Source organism: Eurosta solidaginis, chromosome X (assembly GCF_040869045.1).
Source record: "Eurosta solidaginis isolate ZX-2024a chromosome X, ASM4086904v1, whole genome shotgun sequence".
Classification (NCBI taxonomy): Eukaryota; Metazoa; Arthropoda; class Insecta; order Diptera; family Tephritidae; genus Eurosta; species Eurosta solidaginis.
This window is the reverse complement of record NC_090324.1, coordinates 80,694,693-80,708,491: the sequence shown is the minus strand read 5'-3', so window position 1 is coordinate 80,708,491 and position 13,799 is coordinate 80,694,693. Positions and strand designations below refer to the sequence as shown.

The window sequence follows — 13,799 nt, the reverse complement described above, 5'->3', positions numbered from 1 at the left end:
CTTTTATTTGTCCTTTCCAAAAAGTTCACCGAAAAATTATACCAAATAATATAGAATATCGCACTGTATGGTACTGTATTTTACTTACTTTTACAATAATATTGATAAAAAAGCTCACTTTTGTTTTGATTTTAAATAAAATAAAATAAATTATTAGCACAGAAAGAAATAGAAAATTCGTGAAAACCAACTGTTCTTTCTAAAAGAACTCTTTTAGGGCTGCCATAAAAAACATTAAAAATGGATACTCATTTAATTTGTCTTTACGATCAGCATACAAATTAGCATGAAAAATATATTGAAAAATTAAATCTCCTTAGTGCACAAATATTAGCATATGCATGCAAAAATACAAAAAAAAATTTTTGTTTAAGAATTTTAAGGAAATGTTCAATTTATGTATGCATTCTTAACCATTTATGTTGCATTAACTTGGCAACACGCATAAGTGTGTATGTACATATATATGTCAAGCTGATATCATATGAAAATGCATGCATACATCCATACATATAAATGTACTCCCGAAGTTAAATAACGCAGCGAATGATATGTATGTACGTATGTGACGCATCATGTCTCACTCAAACCAATTTGCGCGCACAGCTGACAGCGAACAACCACACGCACTGCATTTTTTGGTAAAAATATTACTTTTGCTTAAACAATATTGCTGATATAAGAAAGGAATAAGGTATTTTTTTGATGCAGAATGAAGGTAAATATTTAAAAGTTTTTCTGCAAAGTAGAATTTTTTAGATCCATCCATACGTTTTTGAGTTAAAGCTGTGTAAACAACAATTTTATGATTTTTAATACCTTTTGGCAATTTTCCACGCCCTATAATATATACCTTCAAATTGTACTGAAAATATCCATATCACGTAGCTAAGCTTTCAAATACAAAAAAACCGTTTTAAAATCGGAGAATTCTGTGTGAAGTTATGTGCGTACAATGACATTTAGCGACTTTATTTTATAAGATTTATAGATATATGTTCATACGTATCAACCGCTTGTACTCAGAGGCGCTGCGACAAGTACATATAAGAATAACCCAGCATACATTAGGCGGGTCTCAAAAAAAAAAACAGTGAACACACATTACTTGTACTCAGAAGCGCTGAGACAAGTACATACAAAAAACCAAGCGCACGTTATGCTGGTTTCGAAAACAAAATTTTTTTGTGCTTTTGAGGATTTCTTTTTCTTTTTTCACACCTTTATAAAAGCTCCATTTTTGATAAATTAAATTAATCTATGATGCGAACTAAACCCAAAAATTGACAACTGAAAACCAATGCCTGCAGGAATTCATATATGACGGTAACCAATTCTCAAATACGATGATAATTTCGAGCTTGCCTGGGAAATGCTCAGATCTAGATACGAAAACAAAAGGATACTTGTGTCGACAATCAATTGAAGACTCTGTTCAACCTACCAACAATATTCGTGGCAAACGGCGAACATATCCAAACGATGCAGAACACGATCAACAAATGCACGTCAACTCTAAATATCCAAGAAATCCCGACAAGGGACTGGGATCCAATTCTCGTTTACCTGTGTTCATCAAAGCTGCGAAGTAAAATCCCTCAGCTCCCGAAAGGGACTTCCACTTTAAGATGATATGAATAGATTTTTGACAAGCAGATACGAGGTAGTAGAAAGATTAAGAAGAAGAAGGCCAGGCGAGGCAAAACCCGAATTTTCGAGTTTTACACCACGAATGGTGAACTAAAACCCAACCCAATCTAATAATACAAGAATGGCTTCGTGTAGATTATGCAATCAATAGCGCGCAGTAAAATCTTGCGTTCGGTTTAGAAATGTATCGATATCAGACCGAATCAAATTTGTGAGAGAAAATAGTTACTGCAAAAACTGTTTATCAACGTCACACCCTTAGAACGAATGTTAAGTAGTTTCTCCCGCGTATATTTTCAAAAGCGTTATCATTTGTTACGGCAGCCCAAACCCCAACAATAACAACCAAACCCCAGAGTTCAAAACGTCCAAGCCGGCACGCCTAGGAGAACCGACGACGAACGGCCCTTAACAATGAAAGCTGCCGCAAGATCCACCTCCTCCTAACAGTCTGAGTACAAAAACCCGATTTCTACCCTATTTACGAGTAATCAAGGAACCACCGTACTATTAACAGCAGTAGTATCAGTATACTTTGATAGCGAATTTCATTAAATTCGTGCCTTAATGGACAAAGGTTCACAAACAACTTTTGTATCATCGCATATACAACAGCTTTTTGGTCTACCTACAAAAAGTCTCTCCACCAGATATCTGGAATGTGTGGAATGGTTGTGAAGAATGCCAATATAGCCTGCCAGATAAAATTTTGTTCTGCAGACTTAACCCAAATGATAGATGTACAAGCAATAATTTTGCCGAAGCTGGCGAAGTTCTTGCCCACAGTGAGAGTTTTAAGCATCGATCCCGACGAACTCTCCGATTTTCCGTTAGCCGTTCCACAACATTCGATACCATCGAAAATCAATGTGGTAATATGCAGCGATATTACCCCGCAAGTCCCCACCGAAGGGCTTCTACATAATGTGAGTGGAACGTTACTTGTCCAAAACGCAATATTCTTATGGATATTAAGCGGCCCTATAGCTGAAAAGATATCAAAGTTCAGCACTCATGTCTCGGAATGCACTGATGGCCCCCTCAACGAACTCTTGAGACAATTTTGGGAACAGGGAGAAGTTCACCAAACCCAACAACAATCTGCCGATGATGAATACTGCGAAGCACTCTACCGGAAAACCACAGTTCGCGAAGAAGATGAACGTTACAGAGTGAAACTACCATTTAAATCGGAATTTCCAGCAAATCTGGCGCTCGGTCATTCACGACCCGCAGCTCAACAGCAGTACATATGCATAGAGCGAACCCTCGAAAGGAAACCCCTACTAAGAGACAAATATATATTGTATATCAAAGTTTTTAATAAAGGAAACAAAAGTCCTTAATGAGTATTTAACCATGGATAACATGGAACCCGGCTCCAAACAAGAGATAATTAGAGATAGTAAATATCTATCATTTTATCTACCCCATCATGTTGTCATAAAACCCGACAGCAAAACCAGAGTGAAAAGAAAAAATTGCGAGTCGTCTTCAACGCATCAAGAATGTCACGTTTTGGCAACTCGTTGAAAGATGTTCTCTATGCAGACCCCATACTGTAAAATGATTTAATGCTCGTTGTACTTAAATGGCGACTTTATAAGTTTGTTTTTAACGGCGATAGTGAGAAAATGTATCTCCAAATACTAAAATATGGAGAAGAAAAAGACTTTCAGCGAATCGTTTTTCGCAAACACCCAACTCGGCCGATAGAAGATTTTGGATTAAAAACAGTAAATAGCGCTCCATATTTGGCAATTCGAACCCAACACCACCGACTGCCAAGTTGAATATCCGCTCGAAAAAAACATTTTATTGAATGAAACGTATGTTGATGATATTTTTTCAGGCGGTCATAATATACAGTCCACTTTGAACTCAATGACCCAAATTATCGAAGCTTTAAAATCAGCAGGATTCCCTTTGAGAAAGGTGTCGGCAAATCACCCTGAAATTTTACAACCCGTTCCCGACTCTGATTTTCCAGACGTCAATTTTCTTAAATTCCACGATTCATGTTCCACAAAAACCCGTGGAATTCAGTGAAACGCTCTGACCGACACCTTCACCTATTCGAATTACCCACCACCAGCATCAAACACGACTACAAAAAGGCAGATTTTATCAGCAGTTGCGAAACTATTTGACACCGCAGCATGGCTATCGTCAATAATGATTCTTGCAAAAAGGTTGTTGCAGCAGCTCGGAATGGAAGGAACGGGTTGGTATGAAGACGTGAGGCCCGGGGTTCTCCAAAAATGGACTTCAATCTAGATTTAAAAACTAACCTAACACCAGAGAAATTAAAATCCCTAGGTGGGTACAGTATTACCCCGAAAAACTCATCCAGCTGCATGGATTTTCAGATGGTTCGGAAAAAGCATTTTATACCTGTATGTATTTACTGGTACAAACCCATGGAAATAGTTTTTCATCCTATTTTCTATCGGCTAAAAGCAAAGTGTCACCCCTTCAAGTCGTGAGTCTTCCACAGTTGGAACTCTGTAGCAGTCTTTCTGTTTTACTTACACTTCAGTCTTACCAAATTTGTGGAAGAGCTGCGAGGTGAGCTGACCACCGTTTTTCGTCATTTTCTCGAGCGCTTAGATCAGTGGCCTATATGTTGCGGTTTATCCGAAAAGCAAGGAAACTAAAAGTTCCAGCCACGATCAACCTCACTCACACCGAAGTGAATGATGCCAAATCAAAATCATTATTCAAACTCAAAGGAATTATTACGGAGACACGATAGAGCTGCTTCAAACTTCAGAACCCTTACACAAAAGAACACCCTTCTGGCATTAAGTCCCATGTTAGATGACTCAGGAATCATGCTTCCATGAGCGGCACCCAATTATCATATTCGAAAACTCTGGTTTTTGCTCCCTCCTGTTGGACTTCCTCCATTCGAACCCGCTGCCTGTCAAAAACCAGCTTATGATCCGAATGGTACAGCAGCAGTACTACATTCCACGTTTGATGCCAAAGGTAAAAAGATCATTTTTCACTGCAAAATATGCACCATCTACAAACAGCAGATGAAAACGCAGATAATGGCAGCCTTTCTACCCGAAAGCTCAACATATTCCCTACCCTTCCATACAACAGGACTCGACTTTGCTGGACCATTTTTGGTAAAAACTTCACCATATTCCCCAAGGAAGTCGTTTCAGACGTCGCAGAGAAATATGCAACTGCATGTGTTTCACCACCAGTTCAGCACACGATGGAAGAACGAGTACCTCAAAGAGCTGCCCAAGCGAAACAATTGGTAATGCCCTGAACGCAATATTGAAGGTGGAGATTTAGTCGTGGTAAGGGATGATTTACTACCTACGAAAGAATGGCGTTTGGGGCGGGTAATCACTTTACAACCTGGATCGCATAACCATGTTCGAGTTGTTGAACTCAAAACCCAAATCGGACTAATAAACGGGAATATTGCAAAACCAACTGCCTAGCAGTGCTACCCTACCTCTTTTACCCTCACCAACGTATTTTTCTTACCCATTTTTTGAGAAATACGTATTTGTCTTTTCTTGTCTTTACAGGCTATGTGCAGGAACACGTGCTAAGGCAGTGCCGGGCGTTCCTCGCAATGAAGCCGGAGGAGCGCTACGAGTGCGCGAGGTGCCGGTGCTGCATCAACTGTCTGCTGCCAACACGCGTCGCATGGAGAGCGGACCACAGCGCGCAAAAGTCCAATAACAACGACGAGCAATCCAAAGCCGGTCGGCTCAACAGCGCGACGAAAAGCTTCGGAAATTAGTCGAATACTAAGTCCGCCCCTCCGTCTGGCAACACCCGGCCAGTGCGGCAAAGCGCAAGCAGCACAGCCCAGCTTGCAACCACCGCGTTCACTACTATAAGTCATTTTATATCAAACCACACGCCCAAACCCATCGTCAACGATAAGTGAAGTTTATCGCCCGTCTTACAAAATAGAGAAGAATATAGATACATATTTTATCTTAACCCCGTGGGTCCTCTTTTTAACACGCTTTTATTAGCTTGGCCTGTATGTAACGGAATCTTATTACCACTTTGAATGGCCATAAGTTTGATTGAAACTTTGCACACATATCAAGGCTCGATGACAATGCATTAATGTGAAGGTGTGGTGACATAATTTCAACGGCTATAAGGTCAATTGGCCTTATTACCACTTTGAGTGGCCATAAGTTGGATTGAAACTTTGCACACGTATCAAGGGTCGATTACAATGCATTAATGTGATGGCGTGGTGACATAAGGTCAACGGTCATAGGGTTAATTGGCCTTATTACCACATTGGATGGCCATAAGTTTGATTGAAACTTCGCACACGGATCAAGGCTCGATGACAATGCAATAATGTGATGGAGGGGTGACATAAAGTTAACGGATATAAGGTCAGTTGAACTTGTGACCACCCCAAATGGCCTAATATTTGAAACCTTGCACATAATGCGAAAAAACGCATACCTTTATTAATGATAGAAGTGGATTCATGGCACATCTACGAAAGAGCATACTGGAGCCCTTTTTTAACACGCTTTTATTAGCTTGGGATGTATCTATGTAACGGAATCTTTGAGCTTAATTTTCACCGGTTTCTAGAAGTCTGATTAATTTAAAACTTTGCGCACGTATCAAGGACCGATCACAATTCATTAATGTGATGGTGTGGTGACATACGATCAACGTCCATAAAGTCAATTGGCCTTATTACCACTTTGAATGGCCATAAGTTTGATTGAAACTTTGCACACGTATTAAGGCTCGATGATAATGCATTAATGTGATGGTGTGGTGATATAAGGTCAACGGCCATAAGGTCAATTGGCCTTATTACCACTTTGAATGACCATAAATTTGATTGAAACTTTGCACACGTATCAAGGCTCGATGACAATGCAATAATGTGATGGTGGGGTCACATAAGGTTAACGGACATAAGGTCAATTGAACTTGTGACCACCCCAAATGGCCATAAATTTTAAACCTTGCACATAATGAGAAAAACGTATTCCTTTATTAATGATAGAAGTGGATGCATGGCACATCTACGAAAGAGCATACTGGAGCCCTGTTTAACACGCTTTTATTAGCTTGGCCTGTATCTATCTATGTATCTATGTATCCATGTATGTATGTGAGGGAATCTGGAGTGGAGCCGAGAGCCCCGGTAATGCAGAGCTCCGAACTCCGTTGCACCTTTTGAAGCATTTTAAGATAGGTACTTTTAGCTAGTGCAGGCCACCAGACCAAGGCACCATAAAGAAGAATCGGGCGCACAATTGCTGTGTAAGTACAGTAGGTCACCTTAAGGGAGAATCCCCAGGAGGTGCCAATTGCCCTCTTGCACGGGGAACAGCTCTGCTGCTGCCTTCTTGGATTGCTCCACTATATGGTCACTCCATAATAGCTTCCTATCCAGAATGACTCCCAAATACTTGGCTTGATCGCTAAACGCTAAGAACGTACCCCCAATTCTTGGCGGTGTAAGATTTGGTACTTTGTACTTCCTCGTGAAGAGAACAAGCTCGGTTTTATCCGGGATGACTTCCAAACCTGTGGCGGGTTGTACTCCTGGAGCAGCTCCGCGATGTCAGCTGGGTCCGTTGGCGTCACTGGAACCCAGGCTCTAGCCCGTGGGCGTGAGGGGATATCACGCGCCTCCACTACCTTGAGGCGCGCACCCGGATATACCACCCCTATCAGCGTGACGGCGGTCCTATATAGGTTGACCGTCCTGGCGTCGTCACTGGCAATTAGCTTGACATTGCCCTGCAACCACCCTGCATCGGCGTAAGATGGCGGTGGACCAAGGTTGACTTTCTTAACCTTAACGGCCACCATAGCGAGCGCGGCCCCGATCCACTTCCACTGTTGTTTCGGGATCGTGCCATCTTCGCTGCTCTCGTCTATAATGCCAATGATCTGCCGACCCTTGGCAGTTTCGGCGAAAGACCGCGTGCAGCCTCCCTGCTTCTTGGCCCTTTTCGGTGCCGTGGGGTTGGATTCATCCATGGACCGCTGGCGTTTCGAGGTTTCACCACTCTACGCTTTTTACTCTGAATTAAATTATTCTGTTAATAACTTAAATTTTATTATAATTTTATTCTGAGTTGATTAACTATAAACGATTGTTGGACCTTCTACTACTGTTATATAACCTCTTTTTAATTGAAAATTATTTTCAATTTCAAATTTTTGAAAAGCGAACAGCTGGAAATACTATGCAACTCCATCAGAAATAGCCACTGCTGGTTTTATGTTGACGGAAATCCGCTATTTTAAAAGTTTTATTGGTATGAAATCAGCAGCAACAAAAGATCACAAATATCATCTGCTTTGAAAACATGAATATTAGCCCAAACGGACTTAATGCCAATACATGATATATTCTCAGCACAATCAATAGTCCTATCGCAAACTCAGGTGCTACTAGAAAACTTTATTAGGCTTGGCGAACGTACTCCAATATCAATCACCAAGGTAACTTTAAAACAACGAAGCGACCTCATAGACTATAAAAAAATTTAGTAACTTCAAAAAGATTATTACGCACCGGCAATGCAACGATCAGACTCAACCGACTGGAAAGATTTCCTGTACAAATAGTTATCAAATTTGTGGGAACAACCATCGGCTAACTTAGTGACCAACCATTGGCTAACTTAGTGATAGATAGCAGTACTTACGACATTGCCGCCCTTGACTGTTGCACGGAATCGATAAATAAATATGTTAATGATAAATAAAACATAATGAACAAGGTAACAGCGTTCAGACCAATGTAACAAAATCGATTTGACAAATGAAGACAGTATCGAACGATAATTAAAACCAATACCTAGGTCTAACATGTCAAAACGAGAAAATGACAAATATTGTGGTCAATACTGAAAATACAGCAACTAAATACACTGGCAGAAGAAAACCTCCGCAGGCTTGTTACGAGGGAGATGGTATCCGTTTCTCATCTGTGTCACCCGTTTGTTTATGGCATCCAGAGAATCAAGGGCTGAGCATCAACGAGCCTCTACTTACTGCGGCTGAGATTTTTATGGAATACTCAGATTTGTCATCTCAGCCAAATGTGCTTGATGATGGTAAAACCATGGTGTCTGTAAATGGTTCTCCTTACACTACTAGACTAGAACGACTGGTACATAAACACGCGCCAGACCTTAAGGCAGAATATTTCTCTATAGATCGTGCAGTGTATCCCTCTAGCCTGGAAACAAGTGCATCAACTTCTGAAAATGATAGAGCATTTTTGATAAAATTTATCGCTGACAAAAGTCCGTCATATTTTCTTCAGTCAGCGCAAATGTCAGTAATCTCACCAATTACTTCAAACACATCCGCGGCAGTGCCTTCTACATTAATACTGGAATCCGCCGCGAAACCTCTTTTGAACACAATAAACCGTGGTGCGTTGGTAACAAAAATTCATCGCAAGGTGAATTGTACTAATAACTTAGAAACAAAAACTACAACGTCTACAATGGAAAAATACAATCCCACAACTGAACTCAACATCATCGGTAGTGGTAATGGTGCCAATGGTAATAGTATTGTTAATATTGACCAATGCAAACATTATGAAGAAGCTGCGGGGACAGCTGCAGAAGTCCATATTAGGGAAAGCCATAACCAACAAAGTCAACTTATAATTCAAAAGCGGTTGCATAATTCAAATTTCGCAGCAGCTGTAGCAGTGATGGCTCACGCTCGCTTTAATGCACTTACCAATGCTGCTGTTGCTCTCACAAGTAAAACCACAGATGGACCATACGATTTAACTGTCTGCAAAAAACAAATAAAAACGTAAAGATACATTTTGCCTATATAATTACATACTTATGCATATTATAGATTTTAAGTCGTAAAGTTGCTTTTCCTATAAGTTTCAGTATTAGCTGCTCTGTTAATGATATAGTCAAGCTTATTCTATATACAGAAATTTGAAAACGAGCCCCACAATCAATGCTAATTTATTCCATGGTATAAAATGAAGATACTGCAACTGAAAAATGTTTGACGTATTTGGGGATTTTTGTAGTCTTAAATGAGTAAGCAGTAAAACCAGACATTTATTACCAGTCGTTATTACAGAATGGAGTCGCATTTGACAATACTTGCCCTCATTGTTCATTGATGGCACGAAAGAAATATGTGGCCTATCAAAATTTTATTTTAAACATCTCTGGCTGACCCTGGAAATATTTAGACAAACCGAAAACAGCCGTATGATCAAACCCGACAGACATGATTCCGACTTTCTCCATCTATCCACCTGCCTCTCCTCTGGCTAACCCTTTTCATCTTCTCTTATTTCCTTTCCACTCTGCATTTTCTAGCTTGCCTTTACCATTCTCTTCCTGCCCTTGCTCTTATCCAAGTTTTATCCTTAAATTATTCTTACGCGCTCTGTAAACCCCTTCTTACTAATTTCTCTCAAACCATTACCCATATTTTTACTCTTACTGTCACTCTCCTTCTTCCTCTTAGTATCTTTACCTCTCCAACTTCCTCTTTTTTTTCTTCCTATTGCCTCTGGTTTCTCATAACATTTCTTGTCATGTTCCCGTTTCCAATGTAGGAGATATATCGAGTTTGACTTTTTCCGCACATAAATAAAGTACTAAAAAGTAGCAAAATGGTACCCACAATTTTCACTTTTTACTACTTTGAAACTCATGACCGGATTATGATGGCTGCCTAATTTTGTTGTTGTAGTATTGTGATCACTCTGCCTGGTCATATTGCGTCATGGTAGTTTCATAAGTTTTTTGTTTCGCTTACAGTGTTGCCGTACCGTTAATAGCTGAAATCTGGTGCATTCCAACAACGTTAAAAACAATGTTTTTCATGAGTCACTGACCGGAATCGTATGCATTCCGGCAGTATGATCTTATGGGTCAGGCATCGAGCTGATTGGAATCCGGTGCATTCCAACAACACAAGCCATGTTACTTTTTTATGCCTTGTGATGGCGTATCCGCATTACACTACTCTTAGCTCTGCCGGATTCCCATGACATGTTGATTGAAATCTTGTTGCATTCCAACATTAAGATTGGAATCCACTGCATTCCGAAATCATGTTGAGCGGAATTTGAGGCATTCCGCCAGTATAAGATCTCGGTATAAGATCTTATTTCTGATCATATTTCTTATTATTATATTCTGAAATTAAACTGTAATGTTCAATAATATATCTTTGTTTGTAATATAATATTGTTGAAGTCTCGATATATCTTAAATTTTTACTTTTGAGTTGTATATATATATATCTTTTATATTATGCAGTCGACCATTTCAAGTTTGTCGTCGACTTTAAATAATAAATAAATAAAATAAATAAATATCAATATTATTTCCTGTATTTAATAAACGACACATGATCATATACAATCGTTTTTGTTATTGATATTAGAAAAAATTACAAAATTTACAAACGGCGACATGTTTCTGAATTTCACTTCTTCGTCAGCTGGCTTCTCGGGAGCTGAGTATTGAACTCGAAATCTCCAACATTCATACTTTATACGCAGCTCGCTTTGCAATTTGTCTCTAGCGGCCTGATTCTGAACGTTACCAGTAAATTTGTAACCGGAGTATTATGTCACCGAAACTCGTTAGCAGTACTTTTATTAGCGATTCTTGCCCAGGTGGTAACGCTGTTATCACGAAAAAACTCACCAGTGTCTTTGGGGAAATTCCAAATAGAATACATACATTAGGCCGGGTCGATTTGTGGGGAGGCAAAAAAATCGCCCATTGCTCTGTGAAAATCATATTCTAGGGATCAAAATAAGAAACTTTGCCGAAGGAACCATACCTCTAAAACGAACTTTTGGGTAGGGGCAAATTTTGAAAAGTCCCACTTTGACCCATTTAGAGTGCTCCAATCGCGTCCAAATGTATGACGGACCCCCACTGACTTTGGAGGCCCGATCCACCGATGCCAGTGGCACACCCCCTGGAACCACTCTGAGGGATCACCATACAAACATTTCAAAAAATCGCCGGTTTTGTACTTTACATGAAAAAATCAGCGAAATGCCTCTGTTTTTCCTTTTTGGAGTTTATTTTTCTATTTAGAAATTTATTTAGTCAGAACATATGTAAATGAAAAAATGAATTTAACTTAGTAATAGAAAAGAAATTAAAAAAAATTATTACAAATTAGCGTTTTTACAACATCACTGTGATGCATTTGCATGTCGTCAACATAGTTGTGTGGGTTTTTTATTCAACCGTTTTAAAAAATGAAGGTATCATTGTGACACAATTGAAGATCGTAAAATTGCTTGTGTTGTTTTTTATAAGCCACCACAAGACACAGCAGGTAGAATTGAAACTACCATTTCATTCTTATTACCTCGTCTCGTAGACCATATATAACGCAAGAGTTTTTGTGAATGCATTAAGTCGTTGTGAAGAACTCAAAGTGTGAAATGCTAATTTCAGATAAAAAAATATTTCAAAAAAAATAATAAGTGAAGTGGCCATTCCAAATCAAAAAGTTTACAATGAATCCACCATCCTCTACACCGCAAGATGAAGCAACTACATCAACAACTATCGAAAACCCAATGATGTTACTGTTTTTGGTGTGTCTACTGATTTAACTGATCTTAATTTACCAACCCATCTGGATATCTTGAGATATTATTTGTACTTAAGCGAACGTGCTAAAACAGAACAAAAAAAGTTTTCCCATAAATCATTACTATTCAAGTACAAGATAAGTTGATTGGAATTTGGGAAAAACTTTGTATGGAAATAATGCTGAAAAAAAGTGTATTTAATAAATTGAATAAATTGCTTGACAAGTATCAAGAAGAAATCAAGAGAAGAAAAAACACCCAACAATTTACAGAGTATGTAAAATCTCTGGAAACAATTTTTTACATTGGAACATGTAAATGCGATTTGAAGGCAGCTCCATGTGCATGCGGCTGGGTTGCCGAAGGCCTCAAAGAGTTCATGCACGATCAACATAATCAGAGAAGACTAACAATGGATGCATTTATGATGGAAACTGAAGAGCAAGGATCAAAGTCTATGTCATCAATGCCAACATACCAAGATCCCGATGATTCAACATACGGACCGCCACCGGCTCAAGAAGATATGGATAGAAGCACAAGTTCAAAATACACAGAGAGATACGATTGTTTTAACTTTGCCTTGGTATGTGACAGATTTGGGGTGCCTGACAGACTAGCATCAGCATTGGGAACCGGTCTTTTGCAAGATTTTAAAATTAAAGATAAGCATGGGAAACCTCTCATCATGGATAAATCGAAAGTTCGCAGAGAAAAAGAGATATGCAGACAAGAATTGCTTCGCAAACGGTTAGATGATACCAATTTGTTAGCGTTTTCATTCGATGGCAGAAAAGATGGTACTTTAACTATAGATAAAATTGATGAGAAGTATCATACTAGGATGGTAAAAGAACCTCATCTTGTTATTTTGAGAGAACCCAATTCTGAATTGATTGGTTACGTAAGACTGGAACATGAAACCGCTGAATGCAAAACAACCAAATTAAAAGGTTTTTTCAACGATAAAAATATATCACTGGATACATTAATTGGAATATGCACTGACGGTGAGCCAACAAACACTGGCCCACACGTTGGAATTATAAGACGATTCGAATTGCTGTTAAAAAGACCATTGCATTGGTTCGTTTGCCTTCTACACTTCAACGAACTTCCGTTTCGGCATTTGTTTGAATCTTTGGATAAACCAACCAGCACTGGACCAAGATCGGCAACCGGAAAACTGAGCCGTCAAATCGAAACTTGTGAAATTCTTCCGGTAAGTTATTGCTATCACTCATTTATTATAATCGTCAACCATTTTTAATTATTTTATTATTATATATTTTCAGGTGGTGGACGGCTTCCAGAAAATTGAGTTACAAAATATGCCCCCTGCTCCAGAAAAAAATGAATTTTCCACCGATTCGAAGTAATTATACGACATGGCCCATGCAATTTCTAGCGGCGTGGTTCCGGTGGATCTGGCTAACATCAAACCAGGGAAAATTGTACATTCTCGGTGGCTCACCAAGGCCGCTAGATTATTGCGATTATATGTGACAACGGAAAATCCAGATGCAAATTTAAGAATTCT

The 13,799-nt window shown here is 39.2% G+C and overlaps 1 protein-coding gene across 3 annotated transcripts in view; it reads left to right on the top strand.

Moving 5' to 3' along the window:
• Positions 1 to 13,799, top strand: part of LOC137234270 (protein pangolin-like) — a 1,155,323-nt gene that overhangs the window by 334,471 nt on the left and 807,053 nt on the right. For 2 of the 3 annotated variants that reach the window (XM_067757882.1, XM_067757880.1), the window contains exon 2: positions 7,857 to 9,471. In XM_067757882.1, the coding sequence (XP_067613983.1) occupies positions 8,519 to 9,471 (953 nt within the window). In that variant the 5' untranslated portion in view covers positions 7,857 to 8,518. The remainder of the gene's footprint in view (positions 1 to 7,856; positions 9,472 to 13,799) is intronic. The other variant, XM_067757881.1, reaches the window with a different exon arrangement.